This window comes from Cucurbita pepo, chromosome 3 (genome assembly GCF_057944985.1).
Source record: "Cucurbita pepo subsp. pepo isolate OVF chromosome 3, ASM5794498v1, whole genome shotgun sequence".
In the NCBI taxonomy this organism is placed as follows: Eukaryota; Viridiplantae; Streptophyta; class Magnoliopsida; order Cucurbitales; family Cucurbitaceae; genus Cucurbita; species Cucurbita pepo.
Window position 1 is genome coordinate 17,489,100 of NC_141800.1, and position 16,610 is coordinate 17,505,709.

At 35.2% G+C, this 16,610-nt stretch overlaps 1 protein-coding gene across 2 annotated transcripts; it reads left to right on the plus strand.

Annotated features, from left to right (window-relative positions):
* Positions 1-2,254: 2,254 nt before the first annotated feature.
* On the plus strand, positions 2,255-16,569 carry LOC111791420 (NAD-dependent malic enzyme 1, mitochondrial). 2 transcript variants are annotated; one of them, XM_023672749.2, is made up of 19 exons: positions 2,255-2,554; positions 8,300-8,396; positions 9,002-9,120; positions 9,703-9,870; positions 10,012-10,140; positions 10,672-10,732; positions 11,346-11,449; positions 11,550-11,633; positions 12,084-12,190; positions 12,583-12,694; positions 13,001-13,114; positions 13,593-13,658; positions 14,100-14,172; positions 14,270-14,356; positions 15,095-15,149; positions 15,248-15,319; positions 15,513-15,575; positions 15,666-15,780; positions 16,295-16,569. In XM_023672749.2, the coding sequence occupies exons 1-19, from the start codon at positions 2,375-2,377 to the stop codon at positions 16,367-16,369; spliced, it is 1,881 nt and encodes a 626-aa protein (XP_023528517.1). In that variant the 5' UTR covers positions 2,255-2,374; the 3' UTR covers positions 16,370-16,569. The 2 variants fall into 2 exon arrangements, with proteins under 2 accessions (XP_023528517.1, XP_023528518.1); XM_023672750.2 differs by having other exon boundaries at positions 2,412-2,554; positions 8,297-8,396.
* Positions 16,570-16,610: the final 41 nt, after the last annotated feature.

Consider the following 16,610-nt stretch of genomic DNA (forward strand, 5'->3'; position numbering starts at 1 on the left):
GGATGTCATTTAAATAATAAATAATAATAATTAATTGAAAATAAATATGACTATTTGTTTGTTTCCGCAACTTTGGCTGTAATTTCCTTTATTTGACAACGATTCATTTTTTAAATAATGCAACTATCTATTCGGCTTTTATTATTATTATTTTTTATCTTATTTGCCTTTTGCTTTTAAATTAGTTAATTTTTTAAATTAAATTTTATTGAGTTATGATAAATTAATATTAAAAGAATTTACCGATCAAATCATATTAAATGACTAATAAATCTAATTTAACTCAATTTATCGATGTCAATACTTGTTTTTACGGCTTTCTCCTGCGGTTTCTTTCAACCTTCCTTCACGTGACTACTTCACTATCGATCACCTAGAAGTATTTATCTTACAAAGTGGTCATTGCTAATTTGCACGGGATTTCACGTGTCCCGTGATACTCGGGTCGCAGTGTAAGCTAGTGATGTGTGTTTTTAGCTACTGGGTTGTCGTCGAGTGTAATAGTCTACTGCCTCACCTAGTAGCACAGTGTTTCTCTTACTCTCCCACAACCCTGTTTTCACAGTTGAGGCTGCTCTTATCTTACGCGACTCGAGTCACAGTGTAAGTTAGTGATGAGATTTTTGGCTACTGGGTTGTCGCCGAGTATAATAGTCTACTGCTTCACCTAGTAGCACGATGTTTCCCTTGCTCTCCCATAACCCTGTCTTCACGGTTGAAATTGTTCCGATTTTACTCGTCGATACTACACGAATCGCTTTTGATTTATTTTCTTATAGCTCGAATTATATATATATATATAATAGAAACCATAGTTTGTTAATAATATTAAATGAAATATGATATGGTATTTGACATCTAACCTACCAAGGAGCTTCAAAAAGAAATAATAATAATAATTATTATTATTCATCCACCAAATAAATCAACAATTTATATGTCACATCCAATTAGTTACAATGGTAGAAATTAGGCTGCTTTTAAAAACTACAATAAAAAAATTTTAAAACTAAAATGTGTCAAATATGAAGCAAAGTGACTAATATATTAAACCTTATATTAAATAATTGTTCCATATTCATCTTAAATCTTTAACTTAAAAGAAATAATAACATTAATTACAATATTATATATATAATATTAATATTTAAAAAAAAGATTCATTATCTGTAAGTCACCAAATATGAACATGAAGACCATTTACAGCGGCAATCAATTGCAAACTGCTTTTCTTTTCGAGTGCGCTATGAGTGTGAACATGAACATAGAACCAAACTCAGCTACCCAAATTTAAACATTAAATAAATAAATAATATTTTTTAATTGATTTTAGGGGAAAAAATAAAATGGAAAAAATAAAATAAAACTTAAATGCTCGGTAGGGGCAATTCTACCATGCTTTTGGCACAAGCAATTGTTGGAAAATAACACTTTAAAAGCGACCCTGTTAGGTAATTTCACCCAAATATTTATTTATTAAATAAATAAAATATTGTTTTCACTCTAAAAATTTATATGGTATAAATATTTTATAATTTATTGATGTTAAACGAACATGACTCTCCACAATGGTATGATATTGTCCACTTTGAGCATAAACTTTCATAGTTTTGCTTGGGCTTTCCCAAAAAGCCTCAAACGAGATAATATTCTTTGATTATAAACTCATAATCATTCTCTAAATTAGCCGACGTGAGACTTTCATCATCCAACCATTCAACGCGTAAGATAACATTTTTAAAAGGTATTTAGAGTAATAAATTATTAAAGAGAAAAATTACCATATTTATCTGCAATTTTGCGAAATAAATAATTTAGTTTTTTTTTTAAATAAATGGGAAAAAGGAGCAATAATGAGATCATGAATGCGTTGGTTGAGTAAAGATGATTTAAGTATTTGCAATAAATGGTCTCCAACTATATATGAATTGAAATCCTGACCACAAAAGTTTGGGATTTTTTATTTTTGCCCCTATGGTCATCACGCTTTTGGCACGTGCTATTCTGGTGGTTGTGGTGGGCCTCCGCCCAAGGGCAGCCCACTACATGGCTGCGGATTTAAAGCCCAATCCGACTGCTGGAATAGTATATTAATTTATTAGTTTAATAGATTATTTATTAATTTAATAAATTTATGAATAAAAGTAAGAAATTAATTTATTAATTTATTAGTTTAATAGATTATTTATTTTTTGGAAAATGTTCCTACCGAAATTGACTATTCCATTCTTTCTACGTCAAATTTATTAATTATAGATATTTACAACTGTCTTCTCAATCTGTTCTGCTCTCAGTCTTGCCCAATATCACTTGCGAAAGCTGTTCTTCGTTGGAAGCTTGCCAGATTTTGTGGAGAAGCCATTGAAATCAGCTAATGACGAAGTGGAATTCTCTCTCTGCTTCGCTTATGAAGCGCCTGAAGCTTCACTACCAGATGTCGAACAGTATTCCGGCGCTGGCTCAGGCGAGATCCTTCACCACCAGCGAGGGGCATCGTCCTGCCATTATTCATAAACGTAGCCTCGATATTCTTCACGATCCGTGGTTTAACAAAGTAAGTCTTCCGCTACTCTTTCGATTTTGCTCTCCTTTCTTTTCGGATTTGATTCTGTAGTCTGTATTTTCGGTCTAATACAATTCTTGTGAGATGCGGTACTTGGCATCGTTTTTTTAATTGGAGACTGTGCTTACTCCAGTGATCTGCGAAGATAATCTGTATTCTAAGTCAAGATTAGAGGAATCATCAATTATTTGTTGTAATTAAGCAGCGAAAACGATTACACTTGGAAACTGTGTAACAAACGAATCAACTACTACTAAAATTGATTGATGAGTTCTCGAACTCTCTACGCGACTATTGACAATTGTTCTGGTTCTTGACTCTTGGCATCCAAATGTTGCCATCGGATACTCGATCCAGTTGGGGTAATTCTGTGAAGAGTTAGTTTAGTTATATAAGGTAGAGCTTCCTTTTATAAGCTGTACTGACTGCTGAGTACTGGGTTGGCACGACAAAGTTAGCTGCGATTCAAGGTTATTAGATCAGTGATTATACAGTTCTAGTTAATTATATGGTGCTTGAAAGTATGAACCAGTCATTGGCTGAAATTAAAGGGTACTGTACGATCGTTCCTGAATTTATTTATTTACTTTTAAATGATCGTTTAATATTTAGGCTTTTGCGGGAGAGAAAAAGAGAGATGCCACAAGTAACAATCTTACCCGCCATAATTTTTTTTTGTTTTTGTTTTTTTGTTTTTTTGTTTTTTTTGATATCTTCAAGCACCCGGTTGTGAGTATATTGTTGAGTTATGGAGTATGCTCACTGTATTTATAGCTTGGTCAATGGCTATATCCGGTAAAGCTATATATGGTACATAGCTATATATAGTAGATGGTTAAATCTGGTAAAGCTATATTTAGTAGACTGAACCATATATATATCCCGTCCAGTAAAGCTCTTAAATGTACTTTTCTATTCTCTGTACTCTCTTGTTGTACATGCCTGAAGTCATCAATAAAAAATCCTTTTAGCCAGAGTTCTCCTTGCAACTTCTCTCTATCCTTCTCTTTGTGTTCATCTAGATCGAGCGTGTGCGTTGTTGTGCGATCCTAACAACTGGTATCGATCCTAACAACTGGTATCAGAGCAAGGCAAAATTCACCACGATCTGTGAAGATGGAAAGTTCAAAGATTGGAATTGAGAAGTTCGATGGATCCGATTTCGGTTTCTGGAAGATGCAGATTGAAGATTATCTGTACCAGAAAGATCTTCACGAACCTCTGTTGGGGGTGAAGCCGGATACCATGACCACGGAACAGTGGAAGCTCAAGGATCGACAAGCCTTAGGGATGATCCGGTTGACGCTATCCAGAAACGTGGCGTTTAACATCATCAAGGAGAAGACAACGTCAGATCTGATGAAGGCGCTGTCAAATATGTATGAAAAACCGTCGGCTATGAACAAGGTGTATTTGATGCGTAGATTGTTCAATCTACAGATGTCTGAAGGTGGACGTGTTGCGGATCATATAAATGAATTCAATATGATCATAAGTCAACTGGGTTCGGTGGAAATTAATTTCGAAGATGAAATTAAAGCGTTGATTTTGATGTCATCCTTACCCGAGTCATGGGATACTGTTGTTGCCGCAATCAGCAGTTCCCGAGGATCTGATAAACTGAAGTTTGATGAAATTCGAGATGTAGTTCTCAGCGAAAGTATTCGCAAACGGGAAACTGGAGATTCATCAGGCAATGCTCTCAGTGTTGATCGAAGGGGAAGAAGCAAATCAAAGAGCTCAAACAAACATGGGCGTTCAAAATCAAAGAACCGGGGAAAATCTCCAAACAAACCCAACGTAACGTGTTGGAGCTGTGGGGGAAAAGGACACTTTCGGACAGATTGTACAAAGCTAAAGAAGAAGCAGAATCATAAATCTGAAGATGATGATGATTCTATATACACAACAGAAGATGCTGAGGACGTTTTAATCCTTAGTGTGGATAGCCCAGCTGAATCCTGGATTTTGGATTCAGGTGCATCGTTCCATTCGTCTCCAAGTAAGGAATTGTTTCGAAATTTCAAATCAGGAAATTTCGGGAAGGTGTATCTTGCCGACAATAAAACCTTGGAGATTGAAGGAAAGGGAGATGTCTCCATACAAACTCCAGCAGGAAATCAATGGACATTACAAGATGTCAGATACATTCCTGGTCTCAAGAAGAACCTGATCTCTATTGGTCAGTTGGATAGCACAAGCTATGCAGCAGAGTTTGGAAAGAGTTCCTGGAAGATTGTGAAGGGCGCCATGGTTGTTGCGCGTGGCACAAAATCTGGAACCTTATACACTACTGCAGAGTGTATAAACATGACTGCTGCTGCTGAGAGTGCTTCCAATTCAAGTCTATGGCACAATAGACTTGGACATATGAGCGTCAAAGGAATGAAGATGCTCACTGCGAAAGGAGCTTTAGAAGGCTTAAAATCTGTTGATATGGGTCTTTGTGAGAGCTGCGTTATGGGCAAACAGAAACGAGTTAGTTTCACAAAGGCTGCCAGAGAACCGAAGAAAGTGCGGTTGGAAATGGTCCATACAGACGTCTGGGGACCATCTCCAGTTTCATCACTTGGTGGATCAAGGTACTACGTCACCTTCATCGATGACTTCAGCAGGAAGGTATGGGTTTACTTTCTGAAACATAAGTCAGATGTGTTTACCACCTTCAAGAAGTGGAAAGCTGAAGTTGAAAATCAGACCGGCTTGAAGATCAAATGCCTGAGGTCTGACAATGGAGGAGAGTACAACAAATCAGAGTTTATAACATTTTGTGCAGCTGAGGGAATTAGATTAATAAGAACAATTCCCGGTAAGGCAAGACAAAATGGTATTGCAGAAAGGATGAACAGAACCTTGAATGAGCGAGCAAGAAGCATGAGGATTCATTCTGGATTGCCAAAGGCATTCTGGGCTGATGCTGTGAACACAGCAGCATATTTGATTAATAGAGGGCCGTCAGTACCCTTGAAGTTCAAATTGCCCGAAGAAGTATGGACAGGAAAAGAACTCAAGTACTCTCACTTGAGAACCTTTGGCTGTACTGCATATGTTCATGTTGATCCAGAGAAGAGAGATAAGCTTGATGCTAAGGCTGTGAAATGCTACTTCATAGGCTATGGCTCTGACATGTTCGGGTATAGGTTTTGGGATGAGAAAAATATGAAGATCCTAAGACACTGTGATGTGACCTTTGATGAAAATGTCATGTACAAGGACAGAGAGAAGATAAACTCTGAGACTACGAAGCAAGTGGGAGTTGAATTTGAGTGGCAAGAAAATTCACACAGTGATGGTACAACAGAAGCTCAAGAAACTCCTGATCCTATTGCTGAAGAACCAGACGTGGCTGATCCTATTGCTGAAGAACCAGACGTGGAGCAAGTTGCACCTGAACAGGTGTTGAGAAGATCATCCAGAACTACCAGAGCACCAGACAGATATTCAACCTCATTACACTATCTGTTGCTGACTGACGAAGGAGAACCAGAGTCCTTTGATGAGGCCCTACAAGTGGAAGATTCAACTAAGTGGGAGCAAGCCATGGATGATGAGATGAGCTCACTTGAAAGGAATAATACGTGGGTGCTGACTGAGTTGCCTACAGGAAAGAGAGCTCTGTTGAACAAATGGGTGTTCAAAATCAAGGTTGAACCAGATGGCAGAAGGAGGTTTAAGGCTCGGTTAGTAGTTAAAGGATATTCACAAAGAAAAGGCATTGATTATGCTGAGATCTTTTCTCCAGTTGTGAAATTAACTACTATCCGAATTCTACTGAGTATTGTTGCATCGGAGAATTTGCACCTTGAGCAAATGGATGTAAAAACGGCATTTTTACATGGAGATCTAGACGAGGAGATCTATATGCAACAACCCGAAGGATTTGCAGCTCCAAGCAAGGAGCACATGGTGTGTAAGCTCAATAAGAGCTTGTATGGACTGAAACAAGCACCGAGACAATGGTACAAGAAGTTTGACTCCTTCATGAGCAAGAGTGGTTTCCACAGAAGTGAAAAGGATCAGTGTTGCTACCTCAAGAAATACACTGATTCTTATGTGTTTCTACTCCTGTATGTGGATGATATACTAATTGCTGGATCAAGTATGAGGGAGATAAACCACCTGAAGGCAAGCTTGTCTTCAGTATTTGAGATGAAAGATTTAGGTGCAGCGAAGCAGATCCTTGGGATGAGGATTTCTCGAGATAGATCTGCTGGCACATTAAATCTATCCCAAGAGCAGTACATTGAGAAGGTGTTGTCCAAATTCAAGATGAATAACGCTAAACCCAGGACTACCCCCTTGGCAAATCATATTAAATTGTCAAAGGGGCAATCTCCCAAGACAGTTGAGGAACGTGAGCACATGGCATCAGTTCCGTACGCTTCTGCAGTTGGGAGTTTGATGTATGCTATGGTCTGCACTAGACCTAACATAACACATGCAGTGGGAGTTGTTAGCAAGTACATGGCAAATCCAGGGAAGGAACATTGGGAAGCTGTGAAGTGGCTTCTAAGATATCTGAGAGGTACATCCAATACTACACTTTGTTATGGCAATGACAAAGTAGTTCTGCAAGGTTTTGTGGATGCTGATCTGAGTGGAGATGTAGACTCCAGCAAGAGCACATCTGGGTATATCTACACTATAGATGGAACAGCAGTGAGTTGGATGTCTAAGCTTCAGAAATGCGTTGCTCTTTCATCTACTGAAGCTGAGTACGTGGCCATAGCTGAAGCTGGAAAGGAGATGATATGGATGACAGACTATCTAGAAGAATTAGGCCGGAAGCAGTGCAAGAAGATCCTTTATACAGATAGTCAGAGTGCCATACAGTTGGTGAAAAACCCAGTCTATCATTCAAGAACAAAACACATTAGAAGACGGTACCATTTCACTCGCAGGTTAGTGGAAGAAGGCGATATGTGTTTGGAGAAGATAGAGGGTGCAAAGAATCCAGCAGACATGTTGACAAAATGTGTTGATGTTGGAAAATTAAAGCTATGCAAAGCCCTAATTGGTATGGTGTAGGATCAGTCTCCAAGTGGGAGAATTGTTGAGTTATGGAGTCTGCTCCCTGTATTTATAGCTTGGTCAATGGCTATATCCGGTAAAGCTATATATGGTACATAGCTATATATAGTAGATGGTTAAATCTGGTAAAGCTATATTTAGTAGACTGAACCATATATATATCCCGTCCAGTAAAGCTCTTAAATGTACTTTTCTATTCTCTGTACTCTCTTGTTGTACATGCCTGAAGTCATCAATAAAAAATCCTTTTAGCCAGAGTTCTCCTTGCAACTCCTCTCTATCCTTCTCTTTGTGTTCATCTAGATCGAGCGTGTGCATTGTTGTGCGATCCTAACAACTGGTATCGATCCTAACATATATTAATTGTATTTTATGATTTTTCCTATGAAAAAATGGTAAGAATAGAAATGTTGTACATATTGATATGAAATGAAGATAGCCAAATACCAACTTCTATTACTGTTACGTTTCATGACTTCTTCATATCATGGAAAGAATAGAAATGTTTTACTTTGAAGAACACCTTTTTCTTTTCGAATTCTCCTCGTATATACTTTCATCCTTAAATGAAGTTCAAAACTACTATGGACTTCGAAAATTGAATGTAATGTATTTGGAGCTAGTTTTCTTAATGTTTGGATTCTTATTTTTCTTTGGTAAAAAGCATCATTTATGGACCTCCTTTCTTTGTTATCATCATAGTAGGGAACTGCCTTTACAATGACAGAACGTGACCGGCTTGATCTTCGAGGACTTCTTCCACCAAATGTAATGTCTTCAGAGCAGCAAATTGAACGATTTAGTAAGTTATTAAGATTTTAATTTCTCATGGAGCCATTGTGAATCAAAGACCATTTATTATATATTTCTCAGCATTACCTTAAAATCTTGGTTTTTTTTTTTTTCATCTTGGAATTTTAGAAACAACTTTGTACATTGATGCCGGTTACTTGATATGGTTTCAACATCGTTACATGTCTTAAGAGAGTGTGCAAGCATGACAGAAAGAAAATTTGGAATGATTTTTAGCAAAATCTCTCTTTATTATTGAGCAAGATTATCCTTCTTGTCATCACTGGTGCACTTTCAATATAGCAGCTCTGAATTCATTCCAATAATATTTGAGCAACATTCCTTCAGTAATATATTATTAGTTGTTCTCTGAGTTTATAGGTTGTATCTCAATTTACATTTCATTGAATTTCTTGCTGTTTACACTCTTAAATTTATCTTCTAGATAATATGCAGCTTCAACTTTTCATCTTTTTCGTTAAAATTGATATTGTATTTGAGCTTGTGAGATCAACAAAAGTTTCCTTGTACCTCTTGTCACGACTTCTTTTATAATTAAAGAAACAAAATTTATGTAGCTTCATTCTACATGACATAACTCTAGATAATTTACAGTGGTTGACCTGAAGAGGCTTGAAGTGCAAGCAAGAGATGGGCCTTCAGATCCAAATGCTTTGGCCAAATGGCGCATTCTGAATAGATTGCATGATAGAAATGAGACGATGTACTATAAAGTGAGTTTAGATAGTTCATCTATTAGTGTACAAAATTGTAAGGAGTTTTTACTGACTTGCTATGAATTTATGATCTATACTGGGTACTGTTTGCTTTATAGATCTATGCTTACGAATACTGGGTATTCATGACCACTGAAGGGGAAGGACATTTCTTCGAATGGAATAAAATAAATTTTCATTAGGTTATTCTGTTTTCTTATGTTTGCTTTAAGAAGAGATCTCTTGGACCGTGCTTATTGATTTATTTATTACTGTTTTTTTAAGGAAGAATTGAATTTGCTGCAAAATTTTAAAACATTGATGACATTGTCTGCTAAATGTGTTTGATGACATCTCCCATTTTCTACTTCGACAAAATGCAATTTCACAATTTATTAGAAGTGCTTCAATTTTAAAGCTGTTCATCCATCACATTTAAATTAATCTTGAAAACTTGAAATAACAAATTTTCACGTGGTTTCCTTTCAGTGTACTTGTATTTTTGCTTATACTGTAATAAAGGATTTGATAAATGCTGTTATTTTTCATATGATTTATATGCCATATCACAAGTCATCTAATTAAATGCGTCTTTGATAGGTTTTGATTGCTCACATTGAGGAGTATGCACCTATAGTATATACACCAACTGTAGGTCTCGTTTGTCAGAATTATAGTGGCTTGTTTAGAAGGCCAAGGGGAATGTATTTCAGTGCAGAAGATCGAGGAGAAATGATGTCTATGGTTTATAATTGGCCTGCTGATCAGGTTTTCTTCATGTATCTTCGATGCTCATAACAGTCAATTTATTGAACCAATTCAAATTGTTCAGAAGCCAAATAGTTTCCACTTTTAGGAACTGTAACTCTGCATATAAAGTAAATTGAAAATCCAATAACTTTTTTGCAGGTTGATATGATTGTTGTTACCGACGGAAGTAGAATATTAGGTCTTGGAGATCTTGGAGTTCACGGGATTGGGATTGCAATTGGGAAGCTGGATTTATATGTTGCTGCTGCCGGGATAAATCCTCAGAGGGTAGGTTCTTGCTTCTAGATCTTTTATGTGTTTAGTTCCCTAGCATGATTACCATGTAGCTGGTTATGTTTCGGAATTTATTAATTGGTTTGAAAACCTTTATATTCATGTTCAAAAGCTGGAGTTAAACAAGGCCATCCAAGATTGCATGAAGAGTGTAATTATAGTTGATATGGCATCCCCTCGGATGCTATTCCACTCTCTTTTATGCTCCATCTATCTATCTCTCATGCATGGCTGAAGGAACCCTCAGAGATGGAATCCTTACAAATTCACATCACATGCCTCATTGACAAAGCATTGGAAAAAAAAAAAAAAAAAAAAGATGTGCATTTATACGATTATCAAACACTAAATTTTTTTGAGGTCTTCATGTGTTTACATCTTTAATTTGTGCTTTTGTTGTGGTGGATTCACTTTTCCTTAAGATTTTAATTGCTTTGAAGATTAAATCTGATCAATAAGTTGTTTTTTTAATTCTAGTTTATGAATACTTTCTTAAATTAGTAATGCTTATTTAAATCACAATAGGTGCTTCCAGTCATGATTGATGTTGGAACCAACAATGAAAAGCTTCTGAAGGACCCCTTATGTAAGTGCTTCCATGCTATTAGTTGGATATTGTGCTGAATTCTCCCCCTCACTCACTCACTCACTCTCTCTCTCTCTCTCTCTCTCAGAAAAGTGTCTTAACAAAGATTTGATTTTTTTAATACTAATAATAAAAAACAAAATCCACAATTTGGTAGCAAACCATTTATAGTATATATAAAATCTCTTTTTTACTTGGTTTGGTTTGATACCCGTCCATGCCTCATGTTTGAATTGAGATTAAGAGTATGCACAAAATGCTATAGGAAAATTGTTCGCATGAAGCTCACTTGACGCTTAATTCTGCAATGAGATCGTTTTCCGAAGTTTTATGAAAATAGGGACGTTATTCATTCAAATGAGTTTGGCTACCAAATTGTTATATTGTTATAACTTGTAAAAATTGTTATATTGTTTTCAGATGGATCAACATATTCAAAACATCCATAAATTGATCGATATTCTCTAGCTTGGTTTAGTTTTCAAATTTTAATGACTATTCCACATCTTTAAAACTGCCAATTACAATTTTAAAGCTATATCGAGATGAAGCTTTCATGCTCTAGATTTTGATTTTTTTTGGTATAGCATATTGAATTTATTCTTTTCCGTAGATTTGGGATTGCAACAAAACCGATTGGATGGTGATGAATATTTGGCCATTATTGATGAATTCATGGAGGCTGTGTTTACTCGCTGGCCTCATGTTATTGTTCAAGTACTTCAACTGCTACTCTGGTCAAATAATTGAATTTTCTTCTTTTATTATTTTATATTACATTTTTAAGTTATGCAATAAATACTCAATTGTTCAACAGTTTGAAGATTTCCAGAGCAAATGGGCATTTAAGTTATTGCAACGATACAGAAATACGTACAGAATGTTTAATGATGATGTTCAGGTTGACCATTCTCTCCTTTCTTCTTCTACTTAGTTTTTCCCTTTTCCCAGTAGTCTGCCATGTTTACATTGATTCTTGTTCTATACTGATATGCTAACTTGTCTAGGTTTATTTGACATTTTCCTTTCTTAAACTTTTAGCTATTTCTTTTTATAGAAAACAGATTTTTTTTTTTTTTAAATATTTATTTATTATTTTTGATTTCTTGGACTTAGCTATTTAGATTAGTATGTTTTCAATGTATGCGTTCTTTCTAAAAAAAGTTTATGGTGGCTCATATAAAACACACTTGCTGGTTTATATAAAGATGATATATACATATTTGTTTAGATCCTAAGGGCGTAACATTAGTTAGCAAGGGGCATATTAATTCTTAAAGCTATGTTTATCGCTCAACATTAAGGACCGTGATTATCCAACACTAACTATTCAATATCAAATTGTTTCTAGGGAACGGCAGGAGTTGCTATTGCCGGACTTTTAGGTGCTGTGAGAGCACAAGGAAGACCGATGATTGATTTTCCAAAGCAAAAGATTGTTGTTGCTGGTGCTGGAAGGTAGTTGCATTCCTATTGGTGTTATCTGACATTATAAGATTAAATTTAGAATTTTGTATGATGATAGTGTTCATAGTGCCCCAAGCCTTGTTTCTTTTAGCGGAACGTACAAAAAATGGTTTTTAGCTTTATTCATTAGCTAAATTGTTATGCATACAATACTTCCAGCCCTATAATCTTGCTCTTCCGTTCTAACTTGATTTCTGCCGATTGTTCCATTTATTAACAATTGACACTAGTACACATGTTTTTAGTAGACGTTAAAACTCACCACATGAGTGAATATATAGGAATCCAAATCCGCTGAATCACTCATGTTATGATCTTCTACATCCTAGGTCTTCCCGTTCCTTCATCTGGCAAGTTTTGGCTTATTTCTTTTAATGATGCAGTGCAGGAATTGGGGTTTTAAACGCGGCAAGGAAAACCATGGCAAGGATGTTGGGAAACAATGAATCAGCATTCGAGGCTGCTCGAAGCCAATTTTGGGTGGTAGATGCCCAGGTGATCAACCGCTAGGCATTCTTTGTATTTAAAATTCTTGAGCTAAAAGTTTTTACACTTAAAAGCTAACAGTAAATATAGTACAAGACTACTATGTTTTGGTCTTTTAGAATTATAACCATGCCACTTAACGATTTTTTTGGAAGAATGAAAAATTGAAAGTTTCCTTTAAATCTGAAGTTTATCATGTTGCTATCCTTCAACGGGTAGAAGAGTACATGGTATGTCAATAACACCTGGGTGATGTGGGATCAAACTTTTCATATCTTTGTTAATTGTTTTTCCTTTTTTTTTGGTCGTTGTCAGGGTTTGATCACAGAGGAACGAGAAAATATTGATCAAGATGCAAGTCCATTTGCAAGAAAGGTCAAGGAAATTAATCGTCAAGGATTGAGGGAAGGTGCAAGTCTAGTGGAAGTGGTCTGTACTCTCCCTACTTATAGGCTCATAGCTACTTTTGCATAAAATAATTATGTCTTACTATTTATCTCCACTACTATCTTTGTTTTGACGTTGACATTTAGAAACTGAAAGTTGTTTAGAAAGGTGGAATTTGAGTGGAGAGCTTAAATAATTATGGCCGGAAAAATCCATCTTTTGAGGCATCATAATTTCATTGTTAGGTTAATGAACTGTTCAATGAGTGACCCTGTAAGGGTGCTTGGTAGTAAGAGGTTCAATTCTCTAGGTTGAGAATTAGGGTGTATTTGGTTAGTGAATGTATACATGCATTTTTAACAAGTTGAACATTAGTGCATTGAAATTATCTATCATTCTCGTGTTAGTTTATTTCAGTGTGAGTTTTCTATTTTTATTTAATTACAGTATCTTAATTCTATTGTCACTTTATCGGACATATTTTTATTTTCTGTCATTTCCTTGAAAATGTTAATATTAGGTGCAACAAGTGAAGCCTGATGTGCTTCTGGGATTGTCTGCCGTTGGTGGATTGTTCACAAAGGAGGTATTAAGCACTTGTCTCCTTAGTATTTTCTTTTCAAGTGATTACGAACCGACTGTTTTTTCAGATATTTGTGCCCGAAAATTTATTAGAATTCTAGCGATTCGAGCACTATAAGTACTACCTGCAATGGATGGAGAAAGAGGGGAAAAGAGAAATGGAAGATTTCCATTTCCATATCTTTTACCTTTTGTTTTATGCAAACATGGGTCATATTCTGTGGAGCCTCCATGGGACTTAAAAAGATGCTGCTGAAAATAGAAACATAAGATAGTGAACAAAATAAGTAAAAAAGATGATGTAGAATAGGACAAATCTAAATGAAATAAAATGTAACTGAATTGGTTATTTTGTGCATAGTTTAGGATTTAAGAAATAAATGTTACCAATCACCCAAATGTGAAACTTTGTGAAATTTACTCTTCTTATACAACTTGTGTTTAGGTATTAGAGGCTCTTAAAGGATCAACAGCTACAAGACCGGCTATTTTTGCCATGTCTAATCCTACAACAAATGGTACAGTTGAATAATCTTATGGATTTCTCTACCTATGCATAGGTCACAAATCTCGCCCTTCAGCGGCTTGCTAATTCTTAGAATTTTTTTCATGTAGCCGAGTGCACTCCTGAACAAGCATTCTCAATCTTGGGTGAAAACGTCATATTTGCGAGTGGAAGCCCATTCAAGGATGTTGATTTTGGTATGTAAAATATTTGTCATATGCTTTAATACTTTTCTCTTCTGTTTTAAGCTTCTAAAACAAAAGGTATGTTTCTAAAAAAATTAAGCGCAAGAATATCATTCTCGGATCTGTTTTGTAAAAGTTGTTGGAAGAATGAGTAAAAGTTTGAATACAGGAAATTTTTGGATGCATTCAGCATGAAATTATGTTCTTGAAACTAGCGAGATTGGGAGGCACTTTTAAACGTCTACTTAGCTTGAACATCCTGTTTCAAACAACATCCGTTTTATTAATCCCTATCTGTTTTCATTATGCATCCATAATTTGAGAAATTATTTTTGCAAAAATGTTACTTCTGGGTGAAATTTCTTTCTTAATAAGCGAAAACAAATCAAGATAGAGACTTTAGTCAGTTATATTATCTTCATAAGGCTAACAATAACAATTTTAATAGTAACTATAACACGACTTGTCTTTTTGTCTATTTTTATGAGTTCAAATATATTAAATGTTAGGTTAGAAACTACGGACATCCACAATGGTAAGATATTGTCCACTTTGTGCATAAGCTTCTCATGACTTTGATTATGGTTTATCCAAAAGACTTCGTACCAATGGAGATAGTATTTCTTACTTATGAACCCATGATCTTCCTCTTAGTTGGCCAACGTGGGACTCTCTCCCAACAATCCTCAACATGTTCTTTTGTTTACGTTCTTTTAGAAATTACTCTAATATAATTATAATATTCTCCAGGGAATGGTCATATTGGCCACTGCAACCAAGGAAACAACATGTATCTTTTCCCAGGGTTAGTTTGCCAAATTGCACATTATAATGGCGATAAAGAGAATATTTTATGATACTCTAGGTTTGGTTTATGATATGTGTGGATGCATGTTTGTGTAGTATTGGGCTCGGTACGCTTCTATCTGGCGCTCCTATTGTATCTGATGGCATGCTGCAGGCTGCTGCTGAGTGGTAAGGCTTCTGTTCTTTCAAGTTTTTGTAGATCACATTTTGTTTATGCAAATTTTAGAGCAAACAAAATAATGCAATCTTACAATGTATGACAAATGGCAACTACAAGATATAATCTGAACTTTCTCATTCAATTATTAACAGAACAGCTTCTTACAATAATGATTCTTTGTCATTCCATTTGTGACAACAGCCTTGCTGCATATATGACTGAAGATGAAGTCCACGAAGGCATTATTTATCCATCAATTTCTAGGTAAGTCATCATCTTAATTTGATGTTTAAATACTTCTCTTTGATTGAGATGAGAAAGTGAGAAGCTTCATGAGCTTGTTTTTGTTTGTAGCATCCGTGATATTACCAAGGAAATTGCAGCAGCTGTTATTATGGAAGCCATAGAAGAGGATCTTGTCGAAGGATACCGTGGTGTCGATGCTCGAGAACTCCGAAAATTTAGCAAGGTAGATTATATTCTCAAACTTTCTCAATCCTATTTATAGCAAAAGAACAGTAATCATAGATGCTCCATGCATGCTTATACTTTTGATCTCTTAAAAATACTAAAAACGTTTTTTTTTTTTTTTTTTTTTTTTTTTTTTTTTTTTTTTTTTTTTTTTGTATTCTTCCATGAAGTTAAAGCGGTTGTTAAAAAACTCAACCTAAACTTAGCTCAATTGATTATGACATATGCTCTCCCGACAATTAGATTAGAGGTTCTGAACCTCAACTGATTATGACATAGGCTCTCTCGACAAATTGATTAGAAAGATTATTAAATAACAAAATGAGGTGTAATGGTCTTTCTTTTTTAGTTCAATAATTATGGAGTGGATGATTGAACCATGGATCAATATCTGTTGTTGTATCCAATAAAGATTTGTGTCTAATGACTTGTTTGACTGTATGATTTTTATAATATAATGTATATTATAAGTCAATAATATCTAATCTTATTTTCATGATTTTAATTTTCAGGAACAAATTTTGGAGTTCGTGAAAAACAACATGTGGAGTCCAGAATACCCGACACTTGTTTACAATCAAGATTAATCTACCTTTATTAGAACAAAATAGTTGTTTTATTTTATGTAACTATCTATATTGTAACACGTTTAAGTTTGCCATTCGAAATTGAAACTTCTCATACTTCTAAATTCTAATGTAAGTCAGTCATAAAGATCAAATTTGTTTATATTCACATTTCAGCAAATATTTTTTTTTGTTGGAGTTGGTATAATTAATATTTTATATATTATGTGTATTTGTCATATATATATATATACAAATATAT

What these genes read in the sequence shown, in the direction of transcription:
- LOC111791420 (XM_023672749.2), top strand. Translation starts at nt 2,375, where the DNA reads ATGACGAAGTGGAATTCTCTCTCTGCTTCGCTTATGAAGCGCCTGAAG. An exon ending in ACGATCCGTGGTTTAACAAA is followed by an intron (nt 2,555 to 8,299) that starts GTAAGTCTTCCG and finishes TCATCATAGTAG; the next exon opens with GGAACTGCCTTTACAATGAC. An exon ending in ATGAGACGATGTACTATAAA is followed by an intron (nt 9,121 to 9,702) that starts GTGAGTTTAGAT and finishes CGTCTTTGATAG; the next exon opens with GTTTTGATTGCTCACATTGA.